This window comes from Haliotis cracherodii, unplaced genomic scaffold, assembly GCF_022045235.1.
Source record: "Haliotis cracherodii isolate W230 unplaced genomic scaffold, xgHalCrac1.p SCAF_4, whole genome shotgun sequence".
NCBI classification, from domain to species: Eukaryota; Metazoa; Mollusca; class Gastropoda; order Lepetellida; family Haliotidae; genus Haliotis; species Haliotis cracherodii.
Genome location: NW_027266297.1, coordinates 19,966,366 through 19,987,385, shown reverse-complemented (window position 1 = coordinate 19,987,385; position 21,020 = coordinate 19,966,366). Strand labels below are relative to the sequence as shown.

General features: G+C 41.1%; 1 protein-coding gene across 1 annotated transcript in view; it reads left to right on the top strand.

The window, feature by feature from the left end:
- Window positions 1–21,020, top strand: part of LOC139478957 (proteasome adapter and scaffold protein ECM29-like) — a 55,024-nt gene that overhangs the window by 17,584 nt on the left and 16,420 nt on the right. The window contains exons 15-34 of the mRNA XM_071261675.1: window positions 4,807–4,910; window positions 5,446–5,578; window positions 6,519–6,590; window positions 7,058–7,250; window positions 8,577–8,668; window positions 8,886–9,020; window positions 9,709–9,850; window positions 11,826–12,013; window positions 12,458–12,559; window positions 13,072–13,185; window positions 13,594–13,686; window positions 14,469–14,583; window positions 16,055–16,169; window positions 16,439–16,507; window positions 16,704–16,821; window positions 17,379–17,549; window positions 19,145–19,224; window positions 19,904–20,009; window positions 20,419–20,466; window positions 20,866–20,987. Coding sequence (XP_071117776.1) covers window positions 4,807–4,910; window positions 5,446–5,578; window positions 6,519–6,590; window positions 7,058–7,250; window positions 8,577–8,668; window positions 8,886–9,020; window positions 9,709–9,850; window positions 11,826–12,013; window positions 12,458–12,559; window positions 13,072–13,185; window positions 13,594–13,686; window positions 14,469–14,583; window positions 16,055–16,169; window positions 16,439–16,507; window positions 16,704–16,821; window positions 17,379–17,549; window positions 19,145–19,224; window positions 19,904–20,009; window positions 20,419–20,466; window positions 20,866–20,987 — 2,312 coding nt within the window. The remainder of the gene's footprint in view (window positions 1–4,806; window positions 4,911–5,445; window positions 5,579–6,518; window positions 6,591–7,057; window positions 7,251–8,576; window positions 8,669–8,885; window positions 9,021–9,708; window positions 9,851–11,825; window positions 12,014–12,457; window positions 12,560–13,071; window positions 13,186–13,593; window positions 13,687–14,468; window positions 14,584–16,054; window positions 16,170–16,438; window positions 16,508–16,703; window positions 16,822–17,378; window positions 17,550–19,144; window positions 19,225–19,903; window positions 20,010–20,418; window positions 20,467–20,865; window positions 20,988–21,020) is intronic.

The following is a 21,020-nucleotide window of genomic DNA, read 5'->3' as shown; positions in this document are numbered from 1 at the left end:
TCATTGTAGCCGACTGCGTTGCTCACTGTATCAATCACTAGAATATCAGCTCAAGACTCAGTTATACACATGCTGCTGTCATATAGATGGAATATTGCTGAGCATGCTGAGTGAGGCGTGAAACAACGCACGCACGCACGCACGCACATTTTAAGTATGGTGGTAATATGATATTTTTATCTCCACAACTTCTCTGCAGTGTGTGACATACAGTCAAGTCTTGTTAATTCGACATTCGTTAATCCGACAATCAGTCTCGCACTCCGACTCTGACACACCTAATTTGCAAGAAACTACTGAAATCACTCATTAATCAGTCTCGTTAATCCGACACAGTGATCAGCATACTCCGTGGTCATCTGTCCGCGAGTACACAGCCCCGTGTTTTGATGCCAGACGAGTCGGCGAGTAGCTGCATGTTTCAATGGCTGCAGAGATAAACTTGCTTAACAATTAACAATTACTGCTTTAAATACACAAAACAGGATTAATCACATGCTTAGATTACCTCAATCTCATAAAATAGGATACAAATTCTTGCTACCGCTGACATCCCACTACAGGTCACGTCAGAACGACCTTTCGCAAACTTTGACCAACCAATGAAATTACTAACAGGAAGTCAACATTAGCAACTATGAAAGCAGCTTTCTTAAGCATTGTGGCACTAGTTGCAAATTTGCGACTTCCATTCCATACTATGCTTTAAAAAGTATTTTGAATCAGTCATGCATTAGAAACATGTGTTTAGAAAACATATTCCGCTAACTATGTAACATAACAGTCTGAATATTGCCTGTTTCCTCTTTATTTATTATAACGTTTTTGAATCGTATTCTATTGTGTAGTTGTCCGATTTTCAATCACGAACGTTGATACAACCTAATTTTGTTTATCCGACATACTCGTTAATCCGACATAATCATATGCATCCAACAATGTCGGATTAACGGGACTTGACTGTATTTACTTCACCTAAGGTTAGTTAGTCCACTGTCTCATGTTAATAATCTTGCTGGTTTTCAGTTGATTTTAATGATGGAGACGAGGGTAACAAAGGTACCTAAGATTTTTCATGGCATGGCTACACAAGATTTATTTTCTCAATTTATTAATATTCATTATTGCAGTTTTTACCATGATCTTGATGATGCAACTAGTTTGTATCATCAGTTTTTCCATTTTTATTGTCATCTCATCCATATGGTCCCAGGAACCCAAATCCTCTATGTGCATGACCCCTCCTGAATCTGAACTACACCGAGTCCAAATACTTTCATTGTACATAAATTCCGCCTCCATAATGTAGTAGATAGATGGGGGCACAGGTGGCCCAGTCATCTAAGGCGCAATTCGCTATGCTGAGTTGCATCCCTTGGGCACGCCAGAAACCTATGATTGTGGGTTCGAATCCCGGTTCGCCCTGATTATGTTTCTAGGTTTGTCAGTACCATACCTGTGCTCATGGGTTTCACCGAAGTGGTAAACGTCTGAGACCTGCATCACTTCGGGCTTTCTTCGGGTGATATAACTGGAATACTGTTAAAAGCGGCGTTAAACCAAACTCACTCACTCACTCACTAATAGATAGAGCATCTATCCGCATGACGGAAGGTCGATGGTTAGATCCCTGACTGGGTCATACCAGAAGACATTGCCCTGCCTGGCGCTCAGCATTAAGGGGATAAAACAAGGACTAGCCCTTCTCAGAGTCAGTTTAATGTATCTGAGTGGGTTATCCTGAAGATGTTAAAAGATAGTATTTGTTGTTACCCTGCCTGGCGCTCAGCATTAAGGGGATAAAACAAGGACTCAGAGTCAGTTTAATGTATGTGAGTGGGTTATCCTGAAGATGTTAAAAGATAGTACTTGTTACCCTGCCTGGTGCACAGCATTAAGGGGATAAAACAAGGACTAGCCCTTCTCAGAATCAGTATAATGTACCTGAGTGGGGTATCCATGTTAAACTATGGTATTGTATCTCAGTGGGCTAACACTATAAAACGGTCACTGGTCCACACTAGTACATGCAGCCACACACAATTACCTTAAACGCGACATTAAACCTCATTTTGCCTTTCTTAAACTCATTGTTCATGACATATATAATCTTCATGAATGACTCAGGAGATGAACTCTCTCTGATCAGGATTCAAGGACAGGATTGTTCCCCTGTTTGTTGGTCGAGTAAAATTTGGATATCTGGAAACGCACAAATCAGAACTAGAAATTACTACCTGGTTTGAATTCTTATTTGTAGAATAAACCACCATTACTTGATTTCATGTAGAATTCTCACCAGACATAGATATTCATATAACAGATAGAGATATAACATCTGCTAGCATATCAGTGAGAGGTTTTATAATTCTTTGTGTCACTTAAACGTTCTAGCACCTGTAGCCAGCATGGGTTGTATAATCCCCAGGGAGTGGAAAGCATGCAGATCAACTGATTGGCGACCAAATGTGTAACTGCATTTTAGCAGAGATATCTGGTTAAGTGTGGTATATGAATGTACGATATAATAACTTTGTGGTGATCTGATTATTGCTTTCGAATTTCCAGATAGGAAAAATGCATGCTTGCCAAATTTCAAAAGGATGTCAGTTTGAAAATGTTGAAGAAAGTCACAATATCATGCATTTAACATGTTTAAGCTGAAGTGTGTAGCTTACCACAAGACCTAGCCAGGCTTATATCTAGGTACAATGGTGTAAGATGTGTTCACTGATTTTGAACATTTAAAAATTGTTCAGAGCTGACATTTATTCACTTGGCCTAGTTTATCAAATATCCTGTTTGTCAATTACCCTTTTCATTTTAATCTTTGAATTAATGAATTAAGCTATAAATATATTTTGACTCGTTAATTTCCATGTCCTGCTTAGAACCTTCCCCTGGCCCATACCTAACCTTGCCCTGGCAGCCTCAGCCAGATAATGGAATCGCAGGAAGATTCCTAGCCACATGTTGAAATTGGCAAGCAATGATCTATCAATACATCTGGTATTCCTTTCTTACAACAATGTGTAGAACTATAGAATGGAGACTGCAACATAATCTACAAGTCTGGAACCTGAGTTCTGTTTGGTCTAGTTGTAATAGTAGTAAGCTCAGCTAATAAAAATCCATAATATAACCCCAAAAATGTACTAAAATTATGCAAAGTTCGGACCAGTAGACTCTAATGGGTTTGTTTTTTTACACTGACTGGGAATGGCGTCTCCCCGGACCTTAAGTCCAAATGTTGTGGACATACATGGGGAATCTTGCTATAGCATGTTTAATATAGATGTAGATATCATCTATCAGTTGAAGACCCTGAGGTTAATGTAGCAGCATGGTTGACGTGTGCAGGTAGAACATGGCATTGTCAGAGTTTAGGAAAGAAGGATTGAGAGGAAGACTTGGAACTACCTCAGAAGCTTTACTGCCAGACACTTCCTTTTGGGGGGTGACAATCTCATGCATAACTGAGTAGAAATGTTTGATACAGCTAATAAAGGTCAAATTGATTAATGTCAAATAACAAGCAATAACACATGTGTAGTTGTGTGTCCCTTCGGCCAAGTAGACCAAGCTTGGTATCCTATCAGATACATACAGGACAGCTGTTTCTTGTCTGTCCTTGGTGGCACAGGTGACCCTGTCATCTGAAGTCTGCAATCCACTTAATATGCTGAACAGATTTGCATTCTTTAGTATTGCTTGGATCCGATTGTGGGTTTTAGTCCCAAATAATTTGGGAGAGCGGAAGGTCCGGGGTTTGATCCCCGGACGCGTTATACCAAAAGACGTTAAAAGATGGTACTTGTTGTTACCCTGTCTGGCGCTTGACATTAAGGGGCTAAAACAAGGACTGGTCGGCTCGGAGTCAGTATACTGTGTCTGAGTGGGGTATTCATGTTAAACTGCGGCATGGTATCTCAGTGAGCTAGCACTATAAATCAGCATCAGTCCGGACTAGTACAAGCAGTCACACACACACGTGCATGCACGTCGCTATATAAGTGCAATAATCTTGGACGCGAATTAAACCCAATTTCACCTCACCTCACCCAAATAATTTGATTCCAGTTATGATCCTTGGTTTGTCAGCACCATCTGGACCATACCTATCCTCGGTGATTGCTACAAATTGGTGAATGTTTACGGTCACTTTAGACTTACCTCCACTATTAAGCTGACACAACCTTGATTTAACTGTGAGAGAGATGTAAACCCAATTCACTCACTCATGTGACTACCTTGTGTTAGTTCCATCAGAATCATATGGTAAGTGTTTTATTTCTTGACATAAAAAGTGTTTTGGGGATATCTGGACTTGTTTCGTACATACAAAGAGATATGTCCTTTCAGTGGTGGTGGCATTTCTAGCCGCTTGACATATTGTGCTATAAGATATTTCACATTATTTTTTAGGGTGAAGGTACAATGAGGATTTTCTTAATTAATGTTAGGAAGCTGTTCGGTTATGTGACGGACACATACAGACCATAATGTTAAATGTTTTTAAATCCGGTGTGTCACTCATTCTTATTTATGATAAAAGCATGTTTCAAATTGACACTATGAAAGAGCCAAGTTCAATGTGTGTCCAGTTGTGTTGTTGGTATACTTGGTGGGGAAAAATACAAGTTGTCTCTCCCTCATCACTTTTGTTTTCAATAAAAATATTAACAAAGTCCTACCACCCTACTCACTTTTGAGTGGAATGTGCCTGAGAAACTGTTTTTCTGCAACCTAAGTAAATGATGATGTCATATGGGGTTGATGTATAACAGGAATGTGTAATGGTTTCAGAATGAATCGCAGGCAAGATTGATGGCTGTACAGTATGCTATAGCTGTCTTCCCTCAAGACCACATACCTTCCAGATACATTCTACTCCTGGCCTCGGGAGACATGTGAGTAGTTAGATTCATTAATTACTCTACTGTGCTATGACCGTTCATTACCTGCATCCCCTGTGTTCCCTATGCTAGGAGATGACTTAGTGGGTCGGGTGGTCAGGCTCAGTGACTTGGTTGATGCTGCATCAAGGTACCATGAAGGTGTACATCATTGTTCACATTATCAGTGACTGATGTCTGGTCCAAACTTGATTATTTAAAGCTGCTGTTATATAGCTGGAATATTTCCTAGTGTGGACACTGGATTGTCCGGACTCAATTATTTACCAGCTGCCAGCATATAGCTGCAATATTTCTGAGTGCTGTATTTAGCAACACATGCACATGCACACATACGCATAGTACCTGCAAATGGACACCTTGGTTGTCTTCTTTGTATATTGTTACCCTAGTCCGCACTTTATCACACCTAGCCCCATCACTATACTTAACATTATTCCTAGTCTGTGTGAACATATCAGCATGTATATACTTGTAGTAATAGTACAATAATAATGTATAAATATGAAGTGTCATGTCCCCTCAACAGCAAGGAAGATATTCGTGGTGAGGCTGTGAAAGCCTTACACGGAGGCAGTAGTCGGAGTGAGCTGGACGCTGAGAAGAGACGTAACCTGACACTTCCAGACTTCACTCAGATGATTCAGTACATCCGAGCACAAGTAAGTCTGTTGATTGAATAAGCTGATTCCAATATTTTTTGAGTTTATGAAGGTATAAACGTATTAAAGTGTGCAAACTGTAAATGTGATAGCTGATATTAATAAATATAATAACAATAATCATGATAATAACTTCACAGACTATTTATTAATCATTAACATGGAAAAACTTCAAAATCATGCAACGTCATGGACATCATTCAGTGCACGAGCCTCACCCGTTCTATTATTAGACAATCAGGAATCAGTAGTCTGTCAGTGGGACTGGCCTAATTGTTTATTTAGGGTTCTCAAAACATAAACACAAAGAAATTGCTTGGTCCACCAATCAAATGCAATGGAGTCACTTGCCAATTATTTATATTGTCGTGTAATGATATTTGCCAGTACCTTATATGATGAAAAGACATCAGCAAATACTACTTCTATTACAGACAGAAATCTGCTACTGAAAATTTGAACAGTGTATTCAATGTTTATGCAACTATTGTTGCGAACCTGTACCTCAAGCAGTTCTGTTAAAACATAAATATCATATGAAACTATGAAGAGGGAGCAAGTTGAACATAAGGGAATGCGAAACTTGCTATGCAGTACTTATGTATCCAGCATTAGAAATTGGCACTAGTCCTGTGGTCCTTGCCTAACTGCCCAATACAGTAAACTACGTTTATAATGAACTGACGGATATATTGAACTATTTCTTGGTCCTGTCCAGGTGCTGTACATGCTGTACATATGCTTATTACAAACTTCGGTTATAACAAATTAAAATTAGTGGTCCCTTTGAGTTTGTTATAACCGTAGTTTACTGTGGTTAAGGTATCACAAGGACTTGTAGAAATTTGCCATTTATTCCAAAGCTTAACATATGAACCAGTGTCACTGAACTGTTTAAGGAAATACTGTAACTAACATGTAACTGACTGTTTCCTGGCAGGCTGACCAGCGGAAGGATCGGACGGTGGTGGGCAGCACATCTCTCCCGTTCAACACAGCAGCATACACACAGGTGAGTCCCAGCATCGCATTCTGGAGACGCTCTCTGTAGCCTCAGGAGAACCTGCTTCTCCTCCACTATAAATTCCACACAGTGAATCCTCATTGTGCTACCTTATTCTTAAGCTGGTCAATGGATCAGTGTGCATTCTATTTTCTTTCTCAGCTCCCTGGGGAGTATACAACCCAAGCTGCCTGTTAGGCACTTGAAGATTTACAGTCACATTACCATCTCAGCATACCAGGTACCCATTCATTGCTGGGTGAACAGAAGTGTATTTTGTCCCTTGCCTTAGGAGACACTGTATGTGTCAGGACCCAACCCCTAGAAACGCTCAGGAGTCAAGCTGCTAAACACAGTGACATGTGCCACCTATTGGCATGGAGACTTGGGCACAATAAAGCTTGCAGCATACTCTCTTGTCAAACAGCCTACTTTAACTGAATGGGGCTGAGTTTGCAAGTGTCTTCTCCCTCCAGGTGGTGGTGTATCTACGGACATGCCTGGCCTACAGTGCCGGGATCTCCCCCGAGATGGACACCGACTCCCAACAGGATCAAGCACCTGCTATTGCCAAGTATGTGAGACAGCTGCTGGCCGCCAGCGGGGACGGGACTTCAGGTGTCGAGATGTATGTGGACATGCTCAGACAGCTGCTCAGGGCTGTGACAGGTGGGTACAGAGGGTTGAAACAACTTGTTTTTAAAGCTGTGATGTTGTGTTTGTATACAGACTATAGAATATTTATCAAGAGCCCTGAACTTTTGTCATCAGCAGAGCTCCAGATAACTTTTTTAGCAATTGAGTTTTTACTCAAAGGGTTCTATTTTAATTGGGTTATTACATTTTTCATTGGGTAACCAATATATTTTGACTCATCTTACATCACTCTATTGGGTTTTTCCCAAAATGAGCTGACATTTTGAGATTTCAAAAAAATAAAATGATGTTTTAGATGTATATAAGGGTTCTAACTGAAGGCTTGACTCAAAGTAAATAAGCTTGTAATTGTGTATCGGAAATTAGCTCTGTTGGGTATCATTGGGTATTTGCCCCTGCTGTTTTTATACATTTGAGTTTTTCATTAATGCATGGGTTTCTGTACGCAAGTTAATTGAAAGTAATTGGGTTTTGAATATTTTTGGGGGGTATTTTACGCAAATATGCAGCTTATCTGTAGCTCTGCATCAGACTGAAGGCCATTTGTCTCCAGTATGGACAACTGACAATACAGGTCTATTTTGTTATCAGTCTGTGATTGTGGACTGTCATAAGTCAGCGTGAGTCATCTTCCCGATGCAAGGGCGTTAACTGACAAGAAATTTCCACCCTTGCCGAACTAGGCAGGTATTCCGGAGTTACATTTTGACTAGACTAACAAGCCTATGCATAGTCCAATCAAATTGTGTAATGAACTAGACATCTGGTTTGTAAACAGCATGGATTTCAATGTGCAGATTTGGGTTGACTACAGGATTTGTAAAGCATGTGTACCACCAGCTGGGTGTCGACAAATATTTTACAAATCTTTTCATGTTTGTAATCAAGGTGCTCAAGTTGATTAGATCTTGATTAGCAATCAGATCATATTGACTGGCGTCGCCGTTTTGTTTGAAGCAAATGAAAGTGATTTGAGAGATGCAATGGGATCGGTCAATAGGAGGGACATAGAAGGGACATAACTGGTAATAGTCACTGGTGGTGCTACGATCGAGTCTGGTAATTCCAGCTTAATTCGGCAAGGGTGGAGACGGGACTATTAGTCAGTTAACACCCTTGCCTCTGGAAGATAGACACAATGAGTTATGATCAACATGTCTATAGCTCAATTTGGACTAGTGGTTCATATAACACAACTAGACTATTTAAAGAAAAATTTAAGTGTCTTCATTAAAAAGCATTGGTAGTTCAAGCTTCACTATAAGTAGAGCTACTTTACAATAATAGCTCAAGTCATGAGTTGAGACCCGACTATGAAGTATGTATGTGTTGTTCCAGATCCACAGGTGATGTACTGTCTGTTGGAGATTGTAGCTGTGGCTCCGGAGAAACTGGCTCCTCAGTTCAAGCGTCACATGGACTGGCTTAAGGTGGGTACACTGTAGGGTGTTGCATGTGTAAGATGACACTTGGACTTCTACTTAGATGAGCATTCAGTGTAAAACAGGACAGTATTGAAGAGGATGAAGAAGGCATCAATATATTTTTTTCAGTACATGAGTTTTATATTTATTTGCCATGTTGAAATGAAATATGGTTGTTTCATGAATCGTAAGGTCTCTTCAGAGTTGTTGGTCTCTTGTGCAGAATCTGATATCATCCAGTAAAGATGACATCCGAGCACCTGCTGCCCAGCTGTTCTCCATTGTCATCCTACACTCAACAAACAAGGCCCAGGTCGCTGAAGCAGCACAGGAGTTTGCAGACAGTCTCAAAAGCAAGGTATGAGCACTGTAGATTACCATGTGATTTGTGAAAGGAGTTTGCACATCAAACTCACCCACAAGGTGGCATCTGGGGTGATGCTTCAGTAAAGTGGTTAAATGTGACAACCTCACCCGCAAGGTACATTCACTATGGCTTACCAAATTCGGTGCTGCAGTTGAGTGGTGGGATAACTTGTAACACAAGATAGCATCTGAGTCTCACAACACAGAATGAAGTCCAGTTAAACTTGTGTTTCTTGTATCAGAATCATCTTTGGTGTCTTGAATCTGGTTTGATATTGATGCAAAATTGCTAAAAGTAGCAATCATGTCTTTTACATATTGAAATCCAATATGAGAATAGTATTCCTGCTTTACTAATTAATGTTAAGATAAGAATAACAAATTAAATTCTGTTCTCAGACACTGTGGAGATTCTGAGTTAGAATAGGTCCCAAGTAATCCATGCTGGTCGTAAGGGGTGCCCAAATGCATTGGTTGGTCAGGCTCGGTGACTTGGTTGACTGTTGCTCACAATATCAGACACTGGATTGTCTGGTCCAGACTTGATTATTTAAAGGTTGCCGTCTTGTTGCGGGAAAATTGCTGAGTGAGATGTTAAGCAACAAGCAAACAAAGAAATCTTTTATCTCTTGACTCCAAGGGTAGAGATAAATAGACAGTTGTTGTTATTTCTGTTTTAGAACGTGGAATTGAAGCAAGGTTCACTACTTGCCTTGGGCTATCTGATTGGTCAGTTGGGGAGACGTGGAAGGTCATGTGACATGCAGACAGATCAGGCCAGCCACAACCAGGAACTGATTCAGAAGACAGTACAACTGATAGGTAGGTGGATGTACAGTACAACTGATAGGCAGGTGGATGTACAGTACAACTGATAGGTAGGTGGATGTACAGTACAACTGATAGGTAGGTGGATGTACAGTACAACTGATAGGTAGGTGGATGTACAGTACAACTGATAGGTACGTGGAGGTACTGTACAACTGATAGGTAGGTGGATGTACAGTACAACTGATAGGTAGGTGGATGTACTGTACAACTGATAGGCAGGTGGATGTACAGTACAACTGATAGGTAGATGGAGGTACTGTACAACTGATAGGTAGGTGGATGTACAGTACAACTGATAGGTAGGTGGATGTACAGTACAACTGATAGGTAGGTGGATGTACAGCACAACTGATAGGTAGGTGGATGTACAGTACAACTGATAGGTAGGTGGATGTACAGTACAACTGATATTTAGGTGGATGTACAGTACAACTGATAGGTAGGTGGATGTACTGGACAACTGATAGGTAGGTGGATGTACAGTACAACTGATAGGTAGGTGGATGTACTGGACAACTGATAGGTAGGTGGATGTACTGGACAACTGATAGGTAGGTGGATGTACAGTACAACTGATAGGTAGGTGGATGTACTGGACAACTGATAGGTAGGTGGATGTACTGGACAACTGATAGGTAGGTGGATGTACTGGACAACTGATAGGTAGGTGGATGTACTGGACAACTGATAAATAGGTGGATGTACTGTACAACTGATAAGTAGATGGATGTACTGTACAACTGATAGGTAGGTGGATGTACAGTACAACTGATAGGCAGGTGGATGTACAGTACAACTGATAGGTAGGTGGAGGTACTGTACAACTGATAGGTAGGTGGATGTACAGTACAACTGATAGGTAGGTGGATGTACAGTACAACTGATAGGTAGGTGGATGTTCTGTACAACTGATAGGTAGGTGGATGTACAGTACAACTGATAGGTAGGTGGATGTACAGTACAACTGATAGGTAGGTGGATGTACTGGACAACTGATAGGTAGGTGGATGTACTGGACAACTGATAGGTAGGTGGATGTACTGGACAACTGATAGGTAGGTGGATGTACTGGACAACTGATAAATAGGTGGATGTACTGTACAACTGATAAGTAGATGGATGTACTGTACAACTGATAGGTAGGTGGATGTACAGTACAACTGATAGGCAGGTGGATGTACAGTACAACTGATAGGTAGGTGGAGGTACTGTACAACTGATAGGTAGGTGGATGTACAGTACAACTGATAGGTAGGTGGATGTACAGTACAACTGATAGGTAGGTGGATGTTCTGTACAACTGATAGGTAGGTGGAGGTACTGTACAACTGATAGGTAGGTGGATGTACAGTACAACTGATAGGTAGGTGGATGTACAGTACAACTGATAGGCAGGTGGATGTACAGTACAACTGATAGGTAGGTGGAGGTACTGTACAACTGATAGGTAGGTGGATGTACAGTACAACTGATAGGTAGGTGGATGTACAGTACAACTGATAGGTAGGTGGATGTTCTGTACAACTGATAGGTAGGTGGATGTACAGTACAACTGATAGGTAGGTGGATGTACAGCACAACTGATAGGTAGGTGGATGTACAGCACAACTGATAGGTAGGTGGATGTACAGTACAACTGATAGTTAGGTGGATGTACAGTACAACTGATAGGTAGGTGGATGTACTGTACAACTGATAAGCAGGTGGATGTACAGTACAACTGATAGGTAGGTGGATGTACAGTACAACTGATAGGTAGGTGGATGTAGAGTACAACTGATAGGCAGGTGGATGTACTGTACAACTGATAGGCAGGTGGATGTACAGTACAACTGATAGGTAGATGGAGGTACTGTACAACTGATAGGTAGGTGGATGTACAGTACAACTGATAGGTAGGTGGATGTACTATTCACTGAGGGACATCAATCACACACAAGTTTATTGTTGTCTGTATGTGTTTTAGCTGGTTACCTACGAGACAGAGACAGTAATCTGTTGACCCCAGCATGCATTGCCCTGGGTGAGATAGGTCGTAATGCACCCCTACCAGTGCCATCTGGTGGGGAGGAGGATAAGAAGGAGGACATAACCAAGTGGAACATCATGACCTGGCTTGTCAACATGCTGAAGACCAGCAAGGAATCCAACAAGGTCAGCAAACTGAAGTACTGGTCATGTAGGCTGTGATATAACTGAAGTAATGTTCATGGTTCTAGTAGACTGTGGTTTGTAACTGATGTACTATTCATGGTTCTAGTAGGCTGTGGTATATAACTGATGTACTGTTCATGGTTCTAGTAGGCTGTGGTACATAACTGAAGTACTGTTCATGGTTCTAGTAGGATGTGGTATATAACTGATGTACTGTTCATGGTTCTAGTAGGCTGTGGTATATAACTGATGTACTGTTCATGGTTCTAATAGGCTGTGATAGGTGGAACTGCCTGCATAAGACTATTGATGATAGGTCAGCCTTGCAGTTAAAGGGTTCTCTCACTTCATGCCCAATGCTCCACATTGGTATGGTAATGTGATTGCAATATTTACTTAAGAAAGAAGTGTAAACACCTGAGTTCTATCAATGCTATGTTGCAGTCTAAGGAGCGAGCTGCCATGTGCCTTGGATACATCTGTGCAGGAGATGTGGAGTTTCCTCATCGCAGGAAGGCCATCACAGAACTCTTCAATGCCGTGCAGGTCAGTGCACCTTATGTCTATGCCTCTGTGGGGATTCCTGGTTAGAATTGGTCCCCAGCAACCTATGCTGGTTGTAGCAGACAACCAAATGGATCTGGTTGTCTGCGCCTGTGACTTGGTTGATGATGTGGCTCTGTATTCTGATAGCATGCAGCATTGCTCACAATTTCAATCACTGGATTGTAGGGACCAGACATGATTGTTTACAGCCCACCATCATATAGCTGGCATTTTACTGAGTGCAGTGTTTAACAACAAACAGACACTTCATGTCTCACAAGTACTCACTTTACTTTGATCTGTGCACACTATGCCAGTAACTGTCATGGCTGCTGACGTACATTGAGTGAACATTTTACACATTATTAAAGGCAAATCTCAATCCTTAGATAGGAGATACTTAGATGAATAATCAAGCCTTTTGAACAACTTGAGGGCTACCATTTTTTTCACCCTGGTTGGATCATGGACAATTCTTGTATACATTGAGAAGTATTGAGTTGGTATTTCAGGTGAAGCAAGTGGATCTACACTTCACAATCGGTGATGCCCTTGTCAGCGTGGCACAGGGGGGACGATCATCCTTGGTGAGGGATTTTTGGACACAGACAGAAGAAGAATTTCAGGTGAGCTCACAGCTGCTGTAACTGAATATTTTAGACACTGATTTTACAAGACAGGATGTTAGTATTTATATTTGTTTCTTCATCACTGAATTGTTCAAGTGGGATAGACAGCCCTCTAAGTAGCGACAATTGGGGTTGTCAAATGCTAGTTAAATCTATGGTTGGTGACCTAAATTTGTCTACCTAAAAGTAAACATAACTGGCGATAATATCTGTTTAAGATATCTTTTGGCTACTAAAAACTCAGGTTTAGCTCCCAAAAAATGCATGTTGGGAGCCATTTGGCTCCCTGACAAAAAAAAAAGAAGAATTTAGTGGTCTTTACTAAGATGGGGTTGTGACGACATCTACAACATAGAATCATTGTTCTATATATGGGGTATTGGAGTGTTTTGTTTATGTTCCCAGGCAAGTCTTGGAGCTATGCAGGATGAGGTGGAATGGTTCTTGACAGAGATTCTGAAGTCATATGTTACACATTCAAACCCTCATCTACGACAGGTCAGTACATCAGCCACTTTAGCCTCTGGTCCCAAGCCCGAGTCTAGTGAAATTCTGTTAGGCCTAGTAAGGACAGTAAATAATAGTCTAATAATATCTAAATCAATATTAAAGATGCTTATAGCCAAGTTCAGGCTAGTAGACTCAACGTTTTTGACACCGATTGCTACATGCAACCTTCACTTTCTCATTATCTGCTACAATAGAGAACTTGAAGAATACCCTTTCATATGACTATACTTAATCATGCCATGGCAAAATAACTATATCGATATGAAAGAATGGGGTGTTCTTCTACTTTTTTAAGTAGTATGTAATACAAATGGTCCTGCCTGAAACAGCTGGATTCGATTGCCGACATGGGTACAATGTGTGAAGCCCATTTCTGGTTTCCCCCGCCGTGATATTGCTGGAATATTGCTAAAAGCGGCGTAAAACCATACTCATTCACTCACTCACTCACTGAAACAGCACAACTCTGTGAACTAAATGTGATAGCCCCTAAGAAGAATGAAAGTTACATATTTCCTTATACATGTTACTCCCCTTGGGGCAGAATTGGTCAGCTGATGCTTGTTGTTAAAATGGACTACAGTAAGGATTATGTGGTTATTTATGTGTGACCTGTTCATGTGTTTTTGTGTTGTTGCTCATGGTATCAACCACTGGTTGGTCTGGTTCTGGCTTTGGCTTCATTTACCGATGTTAAGCATAGACAATAGGATAAGAGACTTTTTTTGGTCCTTTGGTGATGTGATTAAGACTGTGTTTGATGTGTACAGGCTTCGTGCATCTGGCTGCTGTCAGTGTTGAAGAAGTGTGGCAAACACAGCTCCATCCAGACTCACATCCAGAACATCCAGAGGGCCTTCATGCAGCTGCTGTCAGAGAGTGATGGTGAGATATACAATATACCTGCCGGAAAATCATTTGATTTTGAGTAATGCCATGTTTCAATATAATAATTAAAGATTTCTGAAGTGATTCAAGGAGGCTGCAGTAAATCACTCCTGTTATTTTCTCAGAGTTTGCCTGTCTGTGCAAATGTCCCTGTAATAGAGAAGTGTCTTTTGATACCAAACAAATCAACACGGGTTGATAAAAGTGTAAAACTCCAAGGCTTGACGAGATATTTTAATCTTTTATCCATGAGTGTTGATGTGTTTGATAGCACAAGACTTGAGGGTGAGATTCTATTTATCATCAAAGTTTTTCAGTTTGTAAAACAGAAACAATCTGTGCCTAGAGCATGTTGAGTGTAATAAGTAGAGCTAACCAGCTTCATTGGCAAGAAGATTAGTGAGTCCTCTGATTGTGACGTCATGGTTACTGATGATGTCATAATGGCAAGGCATTGTGATGCAATTCATTGTAGCAGTATCCCCCGTGAGATATTGCTTGATTTCACCCAAATAATCTCCTGTTTGAAAGTAGTTCTGGATGATAAATAGGAATAAGAGGCTGTGCGAATTCCCGTCTGTTTTATATCTATATGTCAAACCCTGCATTTCACTAGTCTCCCTCAACCTTGGAGGTGTGCTAGGGTAGCAAAGTGGCAAAGGCATAGGCCCGGGATTGATTCCTGTCTTGTTTACAATGTCAGAAGGCAATATTGTTATCCCTCTATTAAGAATCTTGCAATTCCATTGGTTAATCCATATCACGTGATGAAACAATGCATTCCAATGTAGACCCCAAAATCATGTGCTTGACACTGATCTCCATTATTGACTCGTCACATGATCAATATTGACCTGTCACGTGATGAATATTGACTCGTCCGCTAGAAAACAAGATGGTGTCTGATACGAACGTTTCACGGTTCACAGCTAGTTTACTGTAATGAAACAGAAGACGGTTCAAGACTTCATAAACTTTAAAGTGAATTTCGTTCAGTATAACAAGACGAATGATTACTTTTGACAAGGTCAATATCCGAAAACAAAGACCCTCAGATCTGACCTCTTCGGCGGCCTAACCCCATCAGGGGTCGGGTCCTCGGTTCCTTGTTTTCACACATTGACCTCGTCAACAGTAATCACTTGTATACTGTCATATGACAAATGCTACAAGTGGCAACACCCGATGATGGTAAGAAATATGTTAACGTAAGAGCAATTGCAGTCTTCTGTTAATCCTTCTGATACTGTGATATTATGAAGTTAGTTATAGTAGGCTACAGTGAATGTCCACCCTCAGTTGCATGTGATGAGAGGTAGCTGATGGGTTAGAGTGTTACCTCATCACACTCAAGTCCCAGGTTTGATCCCCAAACTGGAACATGAAGTCTATTCTTGGTGTCCTCTGCCATGATATAGCTGGAATATCATTAAAAGATGTACAATTCAAATAACTGCCTGTGTTGTAGAGATGACTCAGGACATCGCCTCCAAGGGTCTGGGCGTGGTGTATGAGAACTGCACGGCCCAACAGAAGGACATGTTGGTGTCTGAACTGGTCAACACACTCATGACTGGCAAGAGGTACATATACTACTTACATAGAGGACTTGAGTGTCCTGGTAGTGTAGTATTTAATCAATAACAATGATGTCTAGTCAATAGACCTCAAATTTATGAATTTATAGACAAAATCAATCTTGTTTTGACTACTACTAAGTTTTGATATATTGTTTGTCACAATTTCAATATAAATGTCAATATCAGTGTCTTGGTATTGTAATAACTATGTCATATATGTACCACTGAATCACATGAAATGGCATGAAAGTGATCACTATTTGTTCTCCTAGGCCTAAGCAGGAAGTGAGTGGAGAAACACAAATGTTTGAAGAAGGAAGTCTCGGCAAAACTCCTGATGGGTGAGGAATGTTATATTTCTATCATTGTTTTATTTTCTCAGGACAAAAGTAAAATATTTACAAATAGATCACCTTATTGACCATGTAGGTGAGCTGATTATATCGTCCACTCTAATTGTACAAATTCTATATACAATAACTGATGTATATTATGATGTCTAGCACCATTCAGTCCTCCTTTCTTTCCTATTATCAGGGGAAGCATGTCTACATATAAGGAACTGTGTGCAATAGCCAATGATCTCAACCAGCCTGACCTCATCTACAAATTCATGCATCTTGCCAATCACAATGCCATGTGGAACTCCAGGAAGGTCAGTAGTCTCTCACAGGGTTGTCGATTGAACAGCATCGGTGTTGGACCAGGACCATTTACTGCAGCCTCCTTTAGTTGTTTTGGAAATCGAGGCAGTGGAGTAACCTCGTGGTTAATATGTTGTTTCATCATGCCAAAAGTCTGGGTTCAATTCTCCACATGGGTACAATGTGTGAAACCCATTTCTGGTATCCCCCGCCGTGATATTGCTGGAATATTGCTAAAAGCGGCGTAAAACCAAACTCACTTACTGTTTTGGAAATCTAGGATTTATTGTATTGAAACGTTTCTAACCAGTCACAGCATTGCTCAAAAGCAAATGAATTTACATCTACAAACCTCGGTCCCCATTGCTGTCTTGATTTCTTTGTGAACACGAAACATTGAAGAGACATTTTCTTCACATAATATTTGCCATGGCTCAGACATGCCCTTCTGTTACTGTAGCTTCAAAGCTTCATGAAATATATGCTCTTTTACCCTTTTTTAATGTAATACAAAATATGTTTGAATGAAAATATTAGAAACTAACGGCATCCCTTATATCACTACCAGGGTGCAGCATTTGGCTTCACCACTATCGCAGCTCAGGCTGGGGAGCAGCTGGCACCCTACTTGTCCCAGATTGTGCCCCGACTCTACCGATACCAGTTCGACCCTAATCCCAAAATACAGCAAGCCATGACCAGCATCTGGAATGCCCTGATACAGGACAACAAGAAAACTGTAAGTCACGTGGTGTCTGGTGTATGATAAAATAGTTTGCAAGGATGTACCAAACCATTGAGAAAGTGAGTGACAATAAACAATGCGTAACAGCTCCCGACAGGGTGTGCCATGTTTGTGTGAATCCTCCCTGTTTGTTGATGTGCTGTAAAAGCTCCTGACAGGGTGTGCCATGTTCCTGTGAACCCTCCCTGTTTGTTGATCTGCTGTAAAAGCTCCTGACAGGGTGTGCCATGTTTGTGTGAACCCTCTCTGTTTGATGATGTGCTGTAAAAGCTCCTGACAGGGTGTGCCATGTTTGTGTGAACCCTCTCTGTTTGTTGATGTTCTGTAAAGGCTCCCGACAGGGTGTGCCATGTTTGTGTGAATCCTCCCTGTTTGTTGATGTGCTGTAAAAGCTCCTGACAGTGTGTGCCATGTTCCTGTGAACCCTCCCTGTTTGTTGATCTGCTGTAAAAGCTCCTGACAGGGTGTGCCATGTTTGTGTGAACCCTCTCTGTATGACGATGTGCTGTAAAAGCTCCTGACAGGGTGTGCCATGTTTGTGTGAACCCTCTCTGTTTGTTGATGTTCTGTAAAGGCTCCCGACAGGGTGTGCCATGTTTGTGTGAATCCTCCCTGTTTGTTGATGTGCTGTAAAAGCTCCTGACAGGGTGTGCCATGTTTGTGTGAACCCTCCATGTTTGTTGATCTGCTGTAAAAGCTCCTGACAGTGTGTGCCATGTTTGTGTGAACCCTCTCTGTTTGTTGATGTGCTGTAAAAGCTCCTGACAGGGTGTGCCATGTTCCTGTGAACCCTCCCTGTTTGTTGATCTGCTGTAAAAGCTCCTGACAGTGTGTGCCACGTTTGTGTGAACCCTCTCTGTTTGTTGATGTGCTGTAAAAGCTCCTGACAGGGTGTGCCATGTTTGTGTGAACCCTCTCTGTTTGTTGATTTGCTGTAAAAGCTCCTGACAGGGTGTGCCATGTTTGTGTGAACCCTCAATGTTTGTTGATGTGCTGTAAAAGCTCCTGACAGGGTGTGCCATGTTTGTGTGAACCCTCTCTGTTTGTTGATTTGCTGTAAAAGCTCCTGACAGTGTGTGCCATGTTTGTGTGAACCCTCTCTGTATGATGATGTGCTGTAAAAGCTCCTGACAGTGTGTGCCATGTTTGTGTGAAGCCTCTCTGTTTGTTGATGTGCTGTAAAAGCTCCTGACAGTGTGTGCCATGTTTGTGTGAACCCTCCATGTTTGTTGATGTGCTGTAAAAGCTCCTGACAGTGTGTGCCATGTTTGTGTGAACCCTCCATGTTTGTTGATGTGCTGTAAAAGCTCCTGACAGTGTGTGCCATGTTTGTGTGAACCCTCTCTGTTTGTTGATCTGCTGTAAAAGCTCCTGACAGTGTGTGCCATGTTTGTGTGAAGCCTCTCTGTTTGTTGATGTGCTGTAAAAGCTCCTGACAGGGTGTGCCATGTTTGTGTGAACCCTCTCTGTTTGTTGTTGTGCTGTAAAAGCTCCTGACAGGGTGTGCCATGTTTGTGTGAACCCTCTCTGTTTGTTGATCTGCTGTAAAAGCTCCTGACAGGGTGTGTGTCATGTTTGTCTGTCCTCAGGTGGACACGTACCTCCAGGAAATCTTGCGAGATCTGTTGAAGAACCTGACCAGCAACCAGTGGAGGATCAGAGAGTCCAGGTCAGCAGACATGTGCATCTCATCTTTCATCTGGGTCATGCTCAAATATTACGCCTGTCTGAAATTAAGCATGAAAGTAATGGGGTCCTCGTCATAACTCTTATTTTAAGAATTAAAGATTTAGGGGTCCCTAGATTCAAGCTCCTTATAAGACTCAATGACCCCATTAATTGTGCACTGTTAAGCTTACTTTTGTGGTGAGAAGATCATACAGTTTTCAGGCAACTCAAGTTGCTCTGACCTTTCAGGAAGTGCAAATTAGAAACTGCCAGATTTAACATTTGAAGGGCCAAGCTGCATGTTCTGTTTAATTCATAAATACTTTCATTCTCAAAGCATTTATAATGTTAAGTTCTCTCTCCAAATCAACTCTTTGGCTTTGATCATTGAACAAGTGTAGGCCATATAGTTTGTAATGATATTGTAACTCTCTATGTCATTACAGTCTGTACCAAAATCTTTTGATTGTATGACCTCAAACTTGTCTTATTTTAAGTACACTTCAGTGTTAACATATGTTATCATAAGCTGAGCTTACTAGACTGAACAAAATTTACTAGGCTCAGGCTTTAGACTAGTGGCCAAGTTGCAGACTGCATTATCCGTGGTACGCCATACATAGGTGACTGAAGTAATCACACATAGAGTTTAGGAATGTAGTTGCTTGTGTTGTATTCAGCTGCCTAGCTGTGACCGACTTGCTGCGAGGTCGACCAGTAGATGACATCATTGAACAGCTGCCACCTCTGTGGGAAGACTGTCTACGAGTCAGGGATGACATTAAGGTAAGGCCTTTTTGTAAATTGCTTGCTTAGCAAATCTTTCTTCAAAAACGTGGATTGGTGGTAATATATAAATTGCAAAATCAAATTATTTTTCAGAAATCTTTTTAAAGTTGTCACTAAGAGGAAAACAAATTATAGAAAGGTGCTGTTTGCAAATATGTGATAAGTGATAAGAAAAATGCCCAGTATGTCAACCCTGGTGGAAAAAAAGGTCTGTTTATGTTTTAAATATTTTATATGAATCCGTCTTGCTTACCAGGAACCCTCAGAGCAGTTTGGAATAACTAACTCCTAGGAACCTTTATAATTCAGTTTGTTGCATCTGAAAATTCCTAGTTTCATGTACAACATTTGCTATATCCTGCTATGTTATATCCCGAGTTTGAGAGCATCCCATGATGTGTTGTAGGAGTCAGTGAGAAATGCTGCTGATATGGCCTGTAAAGCTCTTAGTCGGGTAAGTGGAAGATTCTTGAAATTAATGAAGTCATTTGTATCCTGATGTATCTATCATTATAGTTGTAGTGGTGGGGTAGCCATGCTGAAGACCTAGGTTCCATTTCTCACAGGGATACAATGTCTGAAGGCTCTTTCTGTCGCCCTCACATACTCTGTAACATTGCTGGATTATTGTTAAAAGTGGTATAAAGCTTTTAGTGAGTATATATTCTTTTGTGATGTGAGCGAAAGTCTCAGGTTCAGGCAACATGAGTTCACATAGTGTATGTCACATATATGGTTGCTATTTGTGATGTGAGCGAAGGTTTCGAGTTCACATAGTGTATGTCACATATATGGTTGCTTTTGTGATGTGAGTGAAGGTCTTTAGTTCGGCAGTATGTGACGTGTTTTGCAGGTGTGTGTGAAGACATGTGACCCGAGCCAGGGCAAGGTGGGGAAGAGAGCCACAACTCTCATGCTGCCTTGTATTCTCAACTGCAGCCTGCAGAGCACAGTCCCCGAGGTCAGAGCTATAGGGTGAGTTCTCATTTAACATTGTATCAACAATAC